Here is a 20,037-nt window from a genome sequence, read left to right as displayed (position 1 = left end):
GTTTGAAATGCTGCTGATCCATGGGCTAGATGAGAGGAGTGGTATTAGGGAGCAAGAACTTCACTGTGATGAAATTAAACTCCTCCACCATTTGGTCATCCAGGTCTGGAGGATGACCAGGAGCATTGTCCATTACCAGGAGGCACTTGAGTGGCAATTTATTTTCCAGTAAATAATTCTTCACACTCAGGCCAAACACTTCAGTGAACCAATCAATGAAAATTTCCCTCGTGACCCATGCCTTACTGTTAGCCTTCCACATCACACAATTTACTCTTGGTGACACTCTGTTTCTTGAACACTCTGGGATTTTCAGAGTGATACACCAGTAAAGGCTTCACTTTTAAATCCCCACTAGCATTACCACAAAGCAAGAGAGTTAGCCTGTCTTTCATAGGCTTGTGTCCTGGGAGTGCCTCTTCCTCCTGCGTGATGTAGGTCCTCTTTGGCATTTTCTTCCAAGAGGGGCCTGTTTTGTCACAATTGAACATTTGCTGGGGGACAAATCCTTCAGCCTCTATGTACTTCTTGAATTCATGCACAAATTTTTCAGTGGCATGTTTACCTGAACTCACTGCCTCACCATGCCTTACAACACTGTATATGCCACTACGCTTCTTGAATTTTTCGAACCAGCCTTTGCTGCCCTTAACCCTTTCAGGGTTCGTGCCATAGTTCTATGGCTTTACGTTGAGGGTCCAAACTGTAGAACTACACCAAAATTCTAGCGGCGTCAAATTTAGCTCAAGAAGGCTGGTAGACTTACATCTAAGAGAAAGGGTCTGTGTGGTGTGTGTGCACCATAAATAAAAATTCTAGGCGCCTGCATGGCATTGTGGGAACGCCGCCTCAGTAAGCTTTGTTCACCATGACTTGCGGCAAGACAGCTCTCACTCCGAGGCAAAATGGGACTCTCCTCTTCCTAACTGATAGTTCTGACTCTGATGGAAGTGGAAAAGAAAAGGAATTCTATGGCTTTGATCGATTAGTGACCGAAAGCAATGACCAGGATATCAAAAATAGTGCAGAAAATCCTGACAAACCTCAATCTTCTACCTCTGGTGTGGGCACATCTCAGTCACGTTCAGTTGTACAGCATTGCAAGAGAAAACTAATATTTTTGCGTGGCCAGGCCTCAGACTTGTGTAATAATAATGATAGTGATGTGAACTGTGATTTTATTGCTCTTGATGATCAATCGAGTTCTGCTACCGATGAATCATATTCACCACTGAAGCATCGGTATATACGCCATCACATGCACTCGGGTAGTGTTCCCTATGCAGTGCCAAGGGGACGGAGTACATCCCATGGCCCTACACCAGAAACAGACAGTGAAAGTGAGGATGATGTGGCTACACTTGGCATGGATAGACCATAGGCATCAGTAGGTGGTGGTATTGGTGGTGATGGTGGTGGAGGTAGTGCCACGGCCATGCATGACTCACCAGCCCAGGCTGGGACCCACGCCACTGACTCATCAGATCCAGGACAAAGTCAAGCATCATCCACCATCACACCACAACTACAACTACAACCACAACCACAACCAGCTTATGATGTCCAGTATCCACCAGCATACTGCATCAGGGATTGGCAGCAAATTTCCAATTTTGTTCCTAGTCCCCATCAGTTTGACAACTCTCAAAGTGGAATACTATCAGCTTGTTCCCTTGGAAACACTGCAAATGAACTGGAATTCTTTAAACTATTCTTTGACCAGCCCTTGATGGAAATTCTTGTCAGGGAAAGTAACAAGTATTTTGAGTACACAATGGCAAATACGATCATATCACCACAGTCAAGACTACACCGGTGGAAAGAGACAACTGTGGCTGAAATGTATTTGCTTTTTGCAACAATAATGCTTATGCCTCATGTCTATAAGCATAATATAAAATCACACTGGTTCACAGATCAGCTAGTGAAATCACCCCAGTGAACAGGTTTATCTTACTGTTACGTATGTTGCACTTCTCTGACAAAACCAGGCCTGACAGAAATGACAGGTTATACAAGATTAGAATTTTTTTATGTATATGAAACAAAAGTTCAACATGTACTTTTATCCATTTAAGAATCTTGTAATTGAAGAGTCTTTGATTTGGTTCAAAGGTAGACTGTCGTTCAAGCAGTATATACCGAGCAAGAGGTAACGCTTTGGTATAAAACTGTTTGTACTCTGTGACTGTGACAGTGGCCTGGTATTGGATATTGTTGTATACACGGGAAGTAAAACATTGAAAGATACCAGGATGTTATTGGGCATCTCAGGTGACATAGTGAGAAGCATGATGGCACCTTATCTTGGTAAGGGGCATATTATATACTGATAACTGGTACACAAGCCCTTTACTCAGTGATTTCTTGCGAGTGAACATGACAGATGTGTGTGGCACACTGCGTTCTAATCGTAAACATATGCCCAGGTTCAACACAGGCACTTGTACTGGTGAGGTGCAGGTGTTTACTGCCAATGACATCATGGCATTACGGTGGCATGACAAACGAGATGTCACACTGTTGACAACCATTCACCCTAACGAAATGAAAGACAGTGGCAAAGTTGATAGAGTGACTAAAGAATGTATTCAAAAACCAGTAACAGCGATTGATTATACACAAAACATGCGTTTGGTTGACAAATGTGACATGCAGATTGGCTCTGTCGATTGTGTTCGCAAGAGTTACAAGTGGTACATGAAACTTTTCTTTCATCTCATGGACATTTCAATGCTCAATGCATATAATATGTACCAAATAAAGACCGGCAACAGACCACCGGATGGTGAATTTTATTTGTCTGTTGTCAGACAACTCATAATGAAGTACTAGGTAACAACACCTGCTATACAAAACCATCCTTGAACTCCTCAGGAAATACCCAAGCGTTTGAGGAGGGGAGGTGATTGCTTCCTAATACAGCTTCCTGCAACTACGGAGAAATGGGCTCAGAAGAGATGTGTTGTCTGTGCACAAACAAAATGACGGGAACAAAGACATAAAGATGCTCGGTTTATGTGTGAGGAATGTAAGGTACCTCTGTGCATGATACCTTGTTTCAAGGACTTCCACAGACTGCAGCAGTTCTAGAAACATGTCCAGTGACTGTACATTTGTAAATATATAATAGAACATTAGTAATATACAACATTTGTGCATGTTTATTGTTGTAAACAATACTGGTAAACAATATTTTAATAATAACCTTAGTGTGGTTATTGTGTTCAATACAGTGAGTGTATATATATATATATATTATATATGGTATTGGTCTCAGAGGCCACAAATGTTACTAGAAAAAGAAAAAATTAGAAAAGAAAAAAGTATAAAAAATGTAAAATAAAGAGATGCGATTTTGCGGAAGTCGCTGATGTTGCCGCCACTCGGTCATTTTAGGTCAACATTATGCCTCTATATCTCGGTAAGTACTGATCAGAAAAGTTTTTTGTTTTATTACCTTCACAAAATTATTATCTTTAATTCTGTAAGAAAAAATAATTTTTTTTTTTTTCAAAATTTCTTGGACACTGGGGCACCCATTGAAATTTTGCCTCTGGACCCTGAAAGGGTTAAATTCACTAACATCAGCACTCATTTAAGACATTTTCTATACTAGATCGGCATGCAACTTCCTTGCCTTTTCACAAATTGCCGACTGCATAATACTATCTCCTGTTAATTGTTTCTCGTTGATCCACACCGACAACAATTTCTCAACATCTTCCAGTGTTTGTGACCTCTGTTTTGTTATCACTTTTACCCCTTTCACAACATCAGATTCCTTGATTTTGTTTTTCTTCACTACAATGGAACTGATGGTTGATGCAGACTTGCCATATATTCTCGAGATGTCGATCACACTTAACCCCTTCAGGGTCCAAGGCCCAAATCTGAAGTGGTGCCCCAGTGTCCAAGAATTTAAAAAAAAAAAAGTGTTATTTTTTCTTATGAAATAGTAGAGAATCTTTTTGTGAAGGTAATAAAACAAAAAGTACGAAATTTGATGGAAAATTGATGAAATTATGCTCTCGCGAATTTTGATGTGTCAGCGATATTTACGAATCGGCGATTTTGCCGACTTTGACTCCAATTTTAGGCCAATTACATTATTCCAGTCAACCAAATTCTTAGCTATTTCACTAGTATTACTTCTATTCTATCGATTGAGCACAAGAAATCGCCAAGTCAACTGTTTCAACTACAAATTAAAGTGATCGGAAATTGTTAATTTGGCCAATTTAACACAAAGTTCAAAATATTCCAATTTCAAAATAGGGTTCAGAATAAACAATGTAGGTATTCCTGGAACTAAACTAACATTTCCTCTGTTCATTAGTTACGTTTTGAAGCTTTACAAATAAATTCCATTTTGATTTTTTATTCACATAATGAATTTTTATTCACACCAAAAAATAGAAGATTTACTGTTATGCAATACTGTAATAATTGTATAAATATCATCACCATATTTGTAAATGCATATTAGACCCACCAGCTGGCGTGTATTAGACGTGTGAGGTCGTTTGTTTACTCTTGAATATCGGCAAAAATTTAACATTTCTGCTACTTTGAGCTCAGTTTCAAGCCATTTCCAGTGCTAAAACCAATCAAAATCATCTCTATTTCTGTAATATGTCTTCCATTCTATCAAATGAGACCAAGAAATCGCAAATACAACTATAAAAAACATACGAAAAAACACTGCAAAGTCACTGTTTTAATCGAAAAATCATGATTTCAGTTTTTTTCTCTCATTATACAGTGTGCTGCAGGATCTGTTTTATGTGGTGCACACATGCCACATAGATGTATTCTCTCATATCTAGGCCCAAATGTACCACTCACAGTTTATCAGAGTGAGCTGAGCTCATGACGTAGATCTACGGTTTGGAGCCTGAATGTAAAGCCGTAGATCTACGGGACGGACCCTGAAAGGGTTAAGCCATGTTCATATTTTTCAATGATTCCTTTCTTTAATTCTATTGTGTTTCTCACCTTCTTACCAAAGGATTGGCACTAGCAGCTTTGTTTGGACCCATGGTGGCTTATTTAGCAGTCACACAGAATAAACAAGTGCAAGAAACAATGAATTATTACGAAATAATTCCTATGAGCTCACATGGTATTGTTCACTCACCCATAAACAAAGCGACACTGCCTCCTCAGAATGCATGTTTTTCAGAGGTTGTGCGCGCGGCGCACTCAGACAGGTACCGTACCACCGAGAACAGAGGAAAGCAACAAAAACGGAGCCAATATTTTTATGGCAATAACAGAAATCAGCAAAAATAGAGCCCAACGAAAAGGGATGGTCCACTGTATAGGGTTTGCTACTATCCACGGTTTCAGTATCCATAGCAGGTCCTTGGAACGTATCCCCTGCAGATACGGGGGTCCTACTGTACCTCTCTGACATACCATGTGTTTGATTCAACTCATCTAAGAACCCCATGTGAATAAATGGTCCTAAAATTGGAATTACTTTCCAAAAAAATACAAAATGTTCAAAATCTGCTACCTCAATCAAAAAAAAAAAAGTTACAAAGCACCTCCTTCACCTGACTTAAATACTACATAGATTAATTATGTTAAAACCTAATTTATCAACATCATCCATGTTTATGCAGTTCATATTAGCATTCACAATGTTATTCTCACTATCACCAATTTATGCTCATGTAAGTCATAACTGCTGCAAACATTAAAATAAATTGTCAGAGACTGTAAACCTGATCATTCAAGTAAATCAACTTAATTTTATAAATGTCTGTGGGAAAACCTGGGTAGCCACAGCCACTCAAGAGGGAGAGGTTTTTTAGTGCCAGGAAGAAAAAAACTGGCAGGAAATGGCAGTTTCCAGTCATTTCTGGAGTGGAACCAAAGTCGATGGCCTCCACTCCAAACCAACAGATACAGATATTAGTGCCGGAAAAAAAAGTCCCTCCCAGTACCACCAATACCACCAGTCCAATGACATTCTTCTTTGCAAATACAGTAGGGCCCCACTTATACGGCGGGTTAGGTTCCAGGATGTCGCCGGAAAGCAGACATCGCCAGAAGGCAGAACGCCATTTTTTCCATTTATAAATGCATATAAATGCCAGACAACAAGTTTACACTAAATTATATTAAGTTAGTAATAGAACTAGGCATTAAAAACACACAAAGTAAAATACATTCACAGTAAATTCATTACTTATCTTAAAGTATTTGTAATCTTAATGTAGGGAGAGAGGTGAGTAGTACTTATTTGTAGGAAGTCAGGTGCAGGTAGCCCAGGTGTAGGTAGCCCTGGCTCCCCGTCTCATACTTAATATACGATATTTAAAACGTCTCAAAGGTAAAATACACATACAGTACACTCATTATTTACCTTAAAATATGTGTAGCCTTAATATAGAAAGAGAGGTGAGTAGTATTTATTTGTAGGAAGTCAGTGTAGGTAGTTGGTAGGTGTAGCCCACCTGGGCTACACCTACCGGCTACCTACACTGTGGCCCAGAGCCATATTATTAACATCGACATGCCTTGTTCACTGAATTTAATCATTTCTAACAACTACCTTTAGATGCCATCATAAACGAAGGTAGAAGTAATGAATAATTCATGCCAAAAATTGTAAACAAAAGCGGAGTGAGGGAGTGGCTGGGCCAAACACAAATTCATACGTTTTCTCTGATGGCTGAGCAGAGAAAATGTAATGTTGTCCCTCCACCTGCTACCACACAGGTCCACAAGTATTATTATCAGAGCACACACAAAATATGCAATAAATGCCAGACAACAAGTTTACACTAACTTATATTAAGTTAGCAATAGAAATAGGCATTAACCCTTAAACGGTCCAAACGTATATATACGTTCACTCGCGTAGCGCCCCAAATTTTTTGAGAGAAAAAAAATTATCTTTTTTTAATAGGAAAAAAGAGCATATGGTACCCAGGTATCCCCAATTATTTTAATATGGTGCACAGTGAGTGCACACACCCATTCTCTCATGTCTAGGTGACTCAGGTTTATCGTGGCAATGTTGAATGAATGACAAAGAAAACGTATATATACGTTTGGGGCGCTATGCATGTGAACGTACATATACGTTTGGACCGTTTAAGGGTTAAAAACACAATAAAAGGTAAGATACACACAGAGTACACTTATTACTTACCTTAAAATATTAATATTAATGTGTGACACGTGAGTGGCAGGGTGTTTATTGAATAAAATCAGAATGGCACACCATCATCCTCTAACTTGGCACTTAAAGCAAGAGGCTTACGACTTCTCTTTTTATCACAGCTAACCTTAGACGCCATCATCAATGAGAGCCAACTAGTTAACGAAAGAGTAAATGAGAGAGAGAACGAGATACAGAGTTGAGACAATGTAAGAACACAAACTGAACAGGTAGTGGACGATCACTTGGTCAGGCGAAATAAATGCGTATTAATATGTGTCTACTTTTAGTTCATTCACGTACGTTAGTAAGAGTTTGTAAAACATTTACCTCAATATTTTTTTATTATAATAATAATTACCTCACAATACAAATACTCTTACATTGTGTACAAGTTAGTTCAGAATAAACAAACAGCAACACACCATTTTTAGAGTGAATGAAGATAATAATAATAATAATAATAATAATAATAATAATAATAATAATAATAATAATAATAATAATAATAATATTATTATTATTATTATTATTATTATTATTATTAACCCGTAAACGGTCCAAACGTATATATACGTTTTTTTCAACATTTGAAAGTATGTAAAAAAAATAGATCTTCTTTTTGTTTTTTTACATTTGAAAATGTGTAAAAAACTTTGATCTACTTTTTTTTTGTTATATTTGAAAATATGTAAAAAAACGTAGATCTACTTTTGTAGCACTACACATGTGAACGTAGATCTGCTTGGACCGTTTACGGGTTAATATTATTATTATTATTATTATTATTATTATAATATAAAGCACTAAACCCACAAGGGTCATGAATTGCTATATAGAGAGTAAAGGCTGTAAAGTAAAGGTTGTTTAATATATTTATAGATGGGGTTGTAAGAGAAGTAAATGCGAGGGTCTTGGCAAGAGGCGTGGAGTTAAAAGATAAAGAATCACACACAAAGTGGGAGTTGTCACAGCTGCTCTTTGCTGATGACACTGTGCTCTTGGGAGATTCTGAAGAGAAGTTGCAGAGATTGGTGGATGAATTTGGTAGGGTGTGCAAAAGAAGAAAATTAAAGGTGAATACAGGAAAGAGTAAGGTTATGAGGATAACAAAAAGATTAGGTGATGAAAGATTGAATATCAGATTGGAGGGAGAGAGTATGGAGGAGGTGAACGTATTCAGATATTTGGGAGTGGACGTGTCAGCGGATGGGTCTATGAAAGATGAGGTGAATCATAGAATTGATGAGGGAAAAAGAGTGAGTGGTGCACTTAGGAGTCTGTGGAGACAAAGAACTTTGTCCTTGAAGGCAAAGAGGGGAATGTATGAGAGTATAGTTTTACCAACGCTCTTATATGGGTGTGAAGCGTGGGTGATGAATGTTGCAGCGAGGAGAAGGCTGGAGGCAGTGGAGATGTCATGTCTGAGGGCAATGTGTGGTGTGAATATAATGCAGAGAATTCGTAGTTTGGAAGTTAGGAGGAGGTGCGGGATTACCAAAACTGTTGTCCAGAGGGCTGAGGAAGGGTTGTTGAGGTGGTTCGGACATGTAGAGAGAATGGAGCGAAACAGAATGACTTCAAGAGTGTATCAGTCTGTAGTGGAAGGAAGGCGGGGTAGGGGTCGGCCTAGGAAGGGTTGGAGGGAGGGGGTAAAGGAGGTTTTGTGTGCGAGGGGCTTGGACTTCCAGCAGGCATGCGTGAGCGTGTTTGATAGGAGTGAATGGAGACAAATGGTTTTTAATACTTGACGTGCTGTTGGAGTGTGAGCAAAGTAACATTTATGAAGGGATTCAGGGAAACCGGCAGGCCGGACTTGAGTCCTGGAGATGGGAAGTACAGTGCCTGCACTCTGAAGGAGGGGTGTTAATGTTGCAGTTTAAAAACTGTAGTGTAAAGCACCCTTCTGGCAAGACAGTGATGGAGTGAATGATGGTGAAAGTTTTTCTTTTTCGGGCCACCCTGCCTTGGTGGGAATCGGCCAGTGTGATAAAAAAAAAAAAAAAAAAAAAAAAAAATTATCCCCCAGTTTGACTAGAGAAAACATAATTCTTCCGACACTACCTATACAGCCGCTTTGTAAACAAGTCTTATATTTACATCAATTTTTATTCTGTGAAAGTATGTATCATGTTTATATGCTATGTAATGGGTTTCATATATAATTTTGAGGAAAATATCATAGATGGATTAATGAAAATGCCTATATTGATGTAAAATAAGACATTTAGTGTGCCCAAGAGTAGGGGGCGCCATATTTGAAAGACCGCTTGCCGTATAGCAAATTTTGGTCATAATTTGACATCGCCGTATTAGCGGAACGCCGTAAGGCAAAATGCCGTAAAGCAGGGCCTTACTGTATACAGGGTCTAAAGCCAGCAACGAACAACAAAATACCTTTCATCCGTGGACTGCTTGCAGAGGCAAATGCAATGTTTGCGGATTTCACAGAGACCCACATAAAGGATCACTTGGACAAAGAAATATGGATCCCAGGTTACAACCTATACAGATGCAACAGAGTGAACAGGCAAAAGGAGTGGGTTGGCCTGTATATCGCAGTCACTTATTTGCAAAGAACTGCTTAATGCCTCAAATGACGTAGTGGAAGTTTTAGCAGTAAAGATAGAGAACCAAAACCTAGTCATTGTGGTAGTCTACAAGCCTCCAGATGCAACATCCCAGTAATTCCAGGAACAGCTGTCAAAAATTGACCACTGTCTGCAAAATCTTCCAGCTCCTGCCCCCAACATCTTGCTCCTGGGGGATTTCAGCTTGAGGCACCTAAAATGGAAATATAGCAAATAATGTTGTTGCAGTGATAACACCAGGAAGCAGCTCTAATGAGAACTCACACACACATGAGCTTTTAAATTTTTGCACAAAATTCAACTTAAACCAGCAAATAATAGAGCCTACTAGACTGGAAAATACACTAGACTTCATCATCACTAACAATGATGATCTGATATGAAATGTCACCATATCAAAAACAATATGCTGTACTCAGGTCACAACATAATCGAGGTTTAGACATGTATGTGTGGAGCCCCAGACCGACAAAATGAGATCAGTAATGAGGGAGCTTTCACCAAATTCAACTTCAATAACAAGAACATAAAGTGGGACCAAGTAAACCAAGTCCTAAATGATATAAGCTGGGGAGATAGACTAAGCAACACAGACCCCAACTTATGCCTAGAACAGATTAACTCTATGGCACTCGATGTATGCTCAAGGCTTATTCCTTTAAGAAAAAGGAGGAGTAGATGGAAAATAGAAAGAGACAGGCGCTCCCTTTACAGGCAACGGAAAAGAATAACAGAGCAGCTAAAAGAGGCCAATATATCTGAAATGTATAGGGAGACACTGGTCAGAGAAATAGCAAACATCAAACTAGAGCTAAAGGAATTTTATAGGAGTCAAGAATCGCGGGAAAAACTAAAAGCCATAAATGAAATCGAAAGAAACCCAAAGTATTTCTTTTCTTATGCCAAATCAAAGTCGAGAACAACATCCAGTATTGGGCCCCTACTTAAACAAGGTGGGTCCTACACAGATGACAACAAGGAAATGAGTGAGTTACTCAAGTCCCAATATGACTCAGTTTTTAGCAAGCCACTAACCAGACTGAGAGTCGAAGATCTAAATAAATTTTTCCCCCCAAACTACTTCTTAAATCACAACCAAAACTTCGCCTTGAAGCCAAACATGAGGCCTTAAGCTGTACTGATAACTTAGTCACACAGCACACACTCTCGCAAATTATTTACGTTGATGGTTCTGTTCACCAATCCACTGGTGCAGCTGGTAGTGCTGCTGTTGTCGTACAGAGTGATGGCTCTCTTAAAGAAATTGGAGCACGCATCAATAATTGGGCCTCTACCCTTCAGACAGAACTGTTTGCCATACTCCTTGCACTGAAATGCATCTATGTATCAAAGATTGACAGTTTAATTGTAACTGATTCTCTGTCATCCATAAATGCTCTCAACTCATTAAGCATAAATTGTGGCATGCTTGTGTCAGAAGCCAGACACAGGTATGGTAGGATTGTGGACAGTGGAGTCAGAGTGCACATGCTGTGGATCCCATCTCACATTGGTCTTCAGATGCATGATAGAACTGATAAATTGGCTAAGCTGTATGCTTTCAAAGAGGGAGTAGATTACAATCTTGGCTTGTCAGGTAGTAGTTTGAGAACAATAATATGAAAAGAACTTCAGCTGAATTTTATGGACTTAAGGCTCAGGGAGATTGACACCAGTGAGTCCATCTATCATCATTCTATCATGCAGGAGGAGCCACATGTCTATGGTGCATCCAACAAAATAAGAAGACTCTTGGATGTCACTACCACCCAGCTCCGGCTGGGTTACAAGTATCTTTGGCAGGTTAAATCACCACCACCAGATGTAGACCAAACGAAATGTAAACTTTGCCAGATGGATTATTGTCACACCCTGCGTCATTATGTACTGGAGTGCGATAAAATTAATGAATTTAGAAACAACTCACTCAGAAGTGTTCAAGAAATGGCTAAGTATTTTATCCACAGTGGTATATTACAGACCATTCTGGAGAAATACCCTGACTTTGCTAGCTGTAAATAAAGCATTACCACATATGTGCATGTGTGTGTGTGTGTGTGTGTGTGTGTGTGTGTGTGTGTGTGTTTGTGTGTATGTGTATGAGTGTGTGAGTGTGTGAGTGTGTGTGTGTGTGTGTGTGTGTGTGTGTGTGTGTGTGTGTGTGTGTGTGTGTGTGTGTGTGTGTGTGTGTGTGTGTGTGTGTGTGTGTGTGTGTGAGTGTGTATGAGTGTGTGTGCATGTGTGTGTATGAGTTTGTGTATGTGTGTGTGTGTGTGTGTGTGTGTGTGTGTGTGTGTGTGTGTGTGTGTGTGTGTGTGTGTGTGTGTGTGTGTGTGTGTGTGTGTGTGTGTGTGTGTGTATGTGTGTGTGTGTATGAATTTGTATGTGTGTGTGTGTGTGTGTGTGTGAGAGAGAGAGACTCAGCAATCAACATTTGCACCAATAACTCACTACAGTTGTGACCGGGTGTGGAAGTGTGAATTGCTCATTACTCTAAAATTTGTTCATGATTGCAGCCATGTATAAACGTAAGTAACCATTCTTACAGTATTCATTACCTTTGTAACTTGTGAGTTCATTACTGTAACTTGTGAGTTCATTACCTTGTACCTAGTTCAGCCATCAAAACTTTGGAGCCCGGTCCCTGGACCCATTGTGTACCTCTGTAATCTGTAAATACCTTTGTAACTTGTCATGATTGTGACTAGACCTACCTGGAGTTCATTACCTTTCTAAATTGTGAGTTCATTACCTTTGTAAATTGTGAATTCATTACCTCTGTAACTTGCTCAGCTATCAAAACTTTGAGGCCCAGTCCCTGGACCCATTATGTACCTCTGTAATCTTTTGACTACCGCCCACAGGATGGGTATGGGGTGCATAATAAACATATTAAACTAACTGAGAGAGCCACAGAATTTGGTAAACACAAGCAATATCTGAAGTTATCGTGAGGCTAAATGACTTCGAACAGGCGATAAATGACATGCCCATGCACTCTGCCCCAGGGCCAGACTCATGGAACTCCGTGTTCATCAAGAACTGCAAGAAGCCCCTATCACGTGTTTTTACCATCCTATGGAGAGGGAGCGTGGACATGGGGGTCGTCCCACAGTTGCTAAAAACAACACACACAGCCCCACTCCACAAAGGGGGCAGTAAAGCAATAGCAAAGAACTACAGACCACTAGCACTAACATCCCATATCATAAAAATCTTTGAAAGGGTTCTAAGAAGCAAGATCGCCACCCATCTAGATACCCATCAATTACACAACCCAGGGCAACATTGGTTTAGAGCAGGTCGCTCCTGCCTGTCCCAACTATTGGATCACTACGACAAGGTCCTAGATGCACTAGAAGACAAAAAGAATGCAGATGTAATATATACAGACTTTGCAAAAGCCTTCGACAAGTGTGACCATGGCATAATAGCGCACAAAATATGTACTAAAGGAATAACAGGAAAAGTTGGTAGATGGATCTATAATTTCCTCACAAACAGAACACAGCGTAGTAGTCAGCAGAGTAAGGTCTGAGGTGGCTACGGTGAAAAGCTCTGTTCCACAAGGCACAGTACTCGCTCCCATCTTGTTTCTCATCCTCATATCAGACATAAACAAGGATGTCAGCCACAGCACCGTGTCTTCCTTTGCAGATGACACCCGAATCTGCATGACAGTGTCTTCCATTGCAGACACTGCAAGGCTCCAGGCGGACATCAACCAAATCTTTCAGTGGGCTGCAGAAAACAATATGAAGTTCAACGATGAGAAATTTCAATTACATGTACTCCGATATGGTAAACATGAGGAAATTAAAACTTCATCAGAGTACAAAACAAATTCCTTCCACAAAATAGAGCGAAAAACTAACATCAAAGACCTGGGAGTGATCATGTCGGAGGATCTCACTTTCAAGGACCATAACATTGTATCAATCGCATCTGCTAGAAAAATGACAGGATGGATAATAAGAACCTTCAAAACTAGGAATGCCAAGCCCATGATGACACTCTTCAGGTCACTTGTTCTATCTAGGCTGGAATATTGCTGCACACTAACAGCACCTTTCAAGGCAGGTGAAATTGCTGACCCAGAAAATGTACAGAGAATCTTCATGGCACGCATAATGCAGATAAAACACCTCAATTACTGGGAACGCTTGAAGTTCCTGAACCTGTACTCCCTAGAACGCAGGCGGGAGAGATACATGATTATATACACCTGGAAAATCCTAGAGGGACTAGTACCGAACTTGCACACGAAAATCACTCACAATGAAATCAAAAGACTCGGCAGACTATGCAACATCCCCCAATGAAAAGCAGGGGTGTCACTAGCACATTAAGAGACAATACAATAAGTGTCAGGGGCCCAAGACTGTTCAACTGCCTCCCAGCATACATAAGGGGGATTACCAATAGACCCCTGGCTGTCTTCAAGTAGGCAGTGGACAAGCACCTAAAGTCGGTACCTGACCAGCTGGGCTGTGGCTCGTAGGCTGGATTGCTTGCAGCCAGCAGTAACAGCCTGGTTGATCAGGCTGTTACTGCTTGCCTGGTCACAGACCGGGCCGTGGGGGTGTTGGCCCCTGGACTCTCTCCAGGTAAACTCCAGGTAGTTATAAGTTAATCCTAATGTTGCCTGAAATGCTTTGCATAACCAGGGGCTTTCTATAAGGAATACCAAAAATGTCAACTATTTCTGTAACAATTACGTATTATGTAACTTTATAAAAATAAAGATTATTATTATTATTATTACCTGATATACACATTCTGTCACTGAGAGATCTTGCCTGTGGTTATGCTCATGCCATGATCACTCAAAAGTGTAATTACCTTTACTACCCCCATACTTCCTCTCAATATTATTTTGTATTTATTTATTTCCCTTATTTAAACCTATCTTATAATTTGTTTGTGTCTGCAACTGGCAACAGTGTATTTTTATAACTAAACTAATATTCTGAATTTATATTTTTTATGTATGTAGTATACTGCCACGTACACAGGTACAACACCAATTTACTGGCAACAGCTGTCTGGCACCTCTTTTAGTCCGGACAAAATTACAAGACTAATTTTCTGCGAAAATAGTTTACTATGCAGGGGCAGGTGGTGTTGTATATAGTATGTGCTCACTTATATTGTTTACACTGAAGTTGTTGGTGGTGTTCTATTGATTTTATATGATTCTTAGCATATTTTGCTAACAGTTAACATTGTGATTACCTCTACAGTTCCAGAAAAATTCTAAAAATTTACCACTTTGGGAGCAGTAGTACCTCAATATTTTTTGTAAGTCCCATGGTGGGACAGAGGTGCATTGTTGAATTATTATTATATGATCTCTGTTGGTCCTGCAAAATCGATAAACCGGCAAAGCCTAGAAACCAAAGGTGCCAGAAAAACTGGTGTTGTACTTGTATAATTGGATGCTAGCAAGGTACAGAAAGACTAGGCCTATTACCAAACTATTTTCTAAAGTGCGGCTTTAATTTGTTGGTCTTTTGTATAACTTTTCAAAATTATGCTTAATTAGGTGATGGAGTTAAATCTTTCCCTATTATACTGGCAGTGCTTTATGATTAAAAATAAGGGTTATATTTAAATAAGATTCTTATAAATTTTTTTTTTTTTTTTCAACAAGTCGGCCGTCTCCCACAATATATACCAAGAAATATATACAATATATACCAATATATACCAAGAAAAGACATATGCCAAGAATTTGGCATTCAAAAGAAAATTACCTCCAAGTCTTTGTGCACTCCATATTCCTCCATATGTTGCAGTGCAGCATAAACAAACTCCACATGGCCTCGAAGATGAGGATTCTTGTCTTTGAAAACATCGCAGGCAGCAATAAACGTTTCTTTGGTTCGATCTTTTGTAGCAAAATATCCTTGGATGGATAAACTTGTCTTCTGAGTATCATCTTCCTTTCTAAAAGATATTATCATTATTCATGTAATACAGTATGTGCTCAAGACAGCAACAGTTATCTCGATCCTCAATGAAGGTGACCCAACTGATCTGAATAACTATAGACCTAGTATATCAAACTTGCCCTTACTTTCTAAATTATTCGAAAAAATAATACACAACTTTACTCCTACCTTAAATCCAACAACATACTTAACCCCTGCCAGTTTGGGTTTAGACAAAAAAAAAAGTACGAATGATGCTATTATGCTTGAACTAATATATACAGCCCACGATAAAAATGAATATCCACTGGGGCTCTTCACTGACCTACGGAAAGCATTTGATACAGCAGACCACAATCTCCTCCACCTAAAACTAAATCATTACGGCATCAGAGGACATTCCCTTGATTACCTAAAATCTTATCTTAACAACAGACATCAGTATGTATATCCAGACATCAGTATGTATATCCAGACATCAGTATATCCAGCCTGCAACTGTTGCAGTGCCCCAGGGTAGTGTCCACTCCTCTTTCTCATCTACATCAATGATCTCCCCAATGCATCTCAACCCCTTAAACTAGTTCTATTTGCAGATGACACTACTTATGTCTACTCCCACTCAAACCTAGTTAGAAACCTAGTTAGAAACACTGTAAACAACGATCTGCTAAAAATATATACTACTTGGATGAACAACAAACTCACTCTCAACACAGACAAAAAAAAACTTCATCCTGTTTGGAAACAGAGCCTTCAATATCCAATTTAATACTGTATATAGATAAATGGTTCCCCCATTACAAGACACACTTAGGGAAAATTTCTAGGTCTTTACTTTGAATGTAATCTTAAATTTCATTCCCACATCCAGCATATATCCAAGAAAATTTCCAAATCAGTAAGCATCCTTTCCAAGATATGGTACTATGTACCCCAAATGACACTCCTTACCCTATACCACTCTAATAGCATATCCCTACCTCATCTATGGTATTTGTGCCTGGGAATCAACCACAGCCAAGCACCTCAAACCTTTAATAACCCAACAAAAAGCTGCTGTGTAGATGATTACCATTTATTACAAGTTATTATTACAAATTATTATTGCAAGTTATTATAATCATAATAAAAAAGAAGCACTAAACCCAAAAGGGTCATGAATTGCTATATATAGAGTGAAGGCATACGAAAAGAATATTTATCTACAGTTATCCCTCAGTATTTGACTAGAGAAAACGTAATTCTTCCGACACTCCTGCAGAGCCACTTTGTAAACAAATCTCGTATTTGTGTCAATTTTTATTCTGTGGGTGTATGTATAATGTTTATATGCTATGTAATGTGTTTCTTATATAATTTTGAAGAAAATGTCATAGATGGATATATGAAAATGTCTATATTAACGTAAAATAAGACATTTAACCCTCTGGGGGTCGACAGGTCTTCTCAGAGACTAGTTCTCAGGGTCGGCCAAATTTCAAAAAAAAAAAAAAATTATTTTTTCTTATGAAAAGATAGAGAATCTTTTCCCGATCATAATGACACCAAAAGTATGAAATTTGATGGAAAACTTACGGAATTATGTTCTCACGAAGTTAGTGGTCTCGACGATGTTTACGCATCGGTGATTTTGCCCACTTTGAGCCCTATTTTCGGCCAATTCCAGTGTAGTAGTCGACAAAAATCATAACTACTTCACTAGAACTCCATTTTTTCTATCGAATGAGTACAAGAAACCACCCATTTACCGATTTCAACTATCCAATAAAGTGGTCAGAATTTAGCAATTTTGCCAATTTCACACAAATTTCAAAAGATGCCAATTTCCGAATAGGGTACAGAATAAACAAGAAAGACATTCCTGGCACTAAAATAACAAGTTCTCTGTTCGTTAGTCACCTCCCCAGGCCCCTCTTATATTTCTTTGGCTTTCCACTTTGAATTTTTATTCTTACAAAAAAAAAATAAGATTTACTGTTATGCAGACTACTGCATTAGTGTAGAAATGGTATAAATAATATCAGCGCACTTGTGAAAGAATATTAGACTCACCAGTTGATGTGTATTGGACGCTTGGCATGATTTGTTTACTTTTGAACTTTGGTAAAAATCGAACATTTCTGCTACTTTGAGCTCAATTTCAAGGTACTTTTCATTGTAAAACCAGTCAAAATTATCTCAATTTCTGTAATATGTCTTCCATTCTATAAAATGAGACCATGAAAACTAGAATACAACAATAAATACCATACGAAAATACAGTGCAAAGTTGCTGTTTTAATCCAAAAACACGATCAGTTTTTTTTTTCTCATTACGCACTGTGTGCTGCAGGATTTTTTTTATACTGCACACACTGACCACATAGACCCATTCTTACATGTGTAGGCCTACCAGCTTTCTCTCACTAGATTTGAGGGCGCTAGAATTTAGGCGTACTAGTACGTCAAAAACCCTGGGTCGTAAGATGTACTAGTACGTCCGAAACCCCCAAAGGGTTAATGTGCCCAAGAGAGATTATTATTACACAGTATTACTATAGCATCATGAGTAGAGAGACTCTTAGTGATTTTAATGTGTACCTACACGCCAGCACAGTGTGTAAGTATACAGTGGACTCCCGCCTTACGATATTAATCCGTTCCTGAGAGCTCATCATCAGTTGAAATTATCGTTAGCTGAATTAATTTTCCCCATACGAAATAATGGAAATCAAATTAATCTGTGCAAGACACCACAAAGTATGAAAAAAAAAATTTTTTTACCACATGAAATATTAATTTTAATACACACAAACTGAAGAAGACATGCACAATTACTACTCTACTAAGAATAAAATACATGACACTTATCTTTATTGAAGATCTGGTGATGATTGATGGGATGGGAGGAGGGGAGAGTGTGGAAGTTATTGTTTAGAAGGGAAATCCCCTTCCGTTAGGACTTGAGGTAGCAAGTCCTTTTCCGGAGTTACTTCCCTTCTTCTTTTAATGTCACTAGGACCAGCTTGAGAGTCACTGGACCTCTGTTGCACAACAAATCTGTCCATGTAAAGTAAAAGGACACAAGTGCAACTAATGTGACATTTATTGTGGCAACGTTTCACTCTCCAGGAGCTTTATCAAGCCATTACAAACAATACATGGACACAGAGGGTATATATAGGCTCAGAGTGAGGTGCAATAATAGTGGTAGACGTAGTAGTGACAAAAGTTGTAGTAGTAGTAGTAATACAATATGGAAGAGCAATTAATTCGTACATGAGTAAAAGGATATAAAAGCTATTACTTGGGTAACATAAAAATAGGTTGGACAAATATAGACTGGATAGAGGCAGCCTGTTTCAGTGTTCACTCTCTGTAATGTGCTTTGTGTAGTATAACAGGAGAGACTATGTGATGGCAGGGTTTACTGTTTTCAGGAGGATTCTTGCTAAGACTTCAGAGATAGTGAAACTGCCGTTGTTTTGTTTAATTGTATTTGAAACAGCGATCAGTGCTGATTCGAGGCACTTGCGTCTGCGGAAATTAGTTTCTTTGATCACTAATTGGGCGTCCCTGAATTTCATGAGATGATTGGTGGAATTGTTATCGTTCCTACATGCGTAAATGTGTTCATTGAGGCGGGTGTCGAGGTTTCTTGCTGTTTCACCTACATAAATCTTGTCACAGCCTCCACAGGGTATAGTGTAAACCCCTGCATTGACTGGTTCGTGGTGCTTTGATTTTGTCCTGGTTAGATCCTTTATTGAAGTGCTAGAAGCGATGGCGACTCTGGTGTTAGCTTGTGAAAGTACTTCAGAAACGTTCAGTGCAACCTGGCTGTTGGGAAGAATTATAACTTTGTTGGGAGTGGTGTTGGTGCATGGAGAATTAATGATCTGAAGAGCTCTTTTGCACTTGTGTCCTTTTACTTTACATATTGTCGGTAATTCTACCAACTTTATTAAAAATCTGTCCATAGAGGTCTGTGCCTCCCGTTCCTTTAAGATTTGCCTAAAATAGGCCACAACATTGTCATTGTAATAGTCACCAGCACATCTTGCAATAGCTGTGTCAGGGTGATTTTCATCATAAAGGTTTGCACTTCAACCCACTTTGCACACATTTCCTTAATCTTTGAAGTAGGCACAATGGATTCCACAACTGACATAGGCTTCTCAGGGTTAGCCCCAAACCCTTCAAAATCTTTCTTAATTTCCATACTAATTCTCACCCTTTTTACCACAGGGTTGGCACTAGAAGCTTTCTTGGGGCCTATGGTGACTTATTTTGCAGTTACAAGCACAAAAAGCACTGGGATAAGGTGAAATGTACCGAATGTATGCGTGGATGC

The 20,037-nt window shown here is 39.0% G+C and overlaps 1 protein-coding gene across 4 annotated transcripts in view; it reads right to left on the bottom strand.

Annotated features, from left to right (window-relative positions):
• ECSIT (evolutionarily conserved signaling intermediate in Toll pathway, mitochondrial) overlaps nt 1–20,037 on the bottom strand; it is a 148,887-nt gene that overhangs the window by 107,063 nt on the left and 21,787 nt on the right. For all 4 annotated transcript variants that reach the window (XM_053775696.2, XM_053775697.2, XM_053775694.2 and 1 more), the window contains exon 3: nt 15,525–15,717. In XM_053775696.2, coding sequence (XP_053631671.1) covers nt 15,525–15,717 — 193 coding nt within the window. The remainder of the gene's footprint in view (nt 1–15,524; nt 15,718–20,037) is intronic.

This window comes from Cherax quadricarinatus, chromosome 10 (genome assembly GCF_038502225.1).
Source record: "Cherax quadricarinatus isolate ZL_2023a chromosome 10, ASM3850222v1, whole genome shotgun sequence".
Taxonomy (NCBI): Eukaryota; Metazoa; Arthropoda; class Malacostraca; order Decapoda; family Parastacidae; genus Cherax; species Cherax quadricarinatus.
The sequence above is the reverse complement of the archived record's forward strand: the minus strand, read 5'-3'. Positions and strand labels throughout refer to the sequence as shown.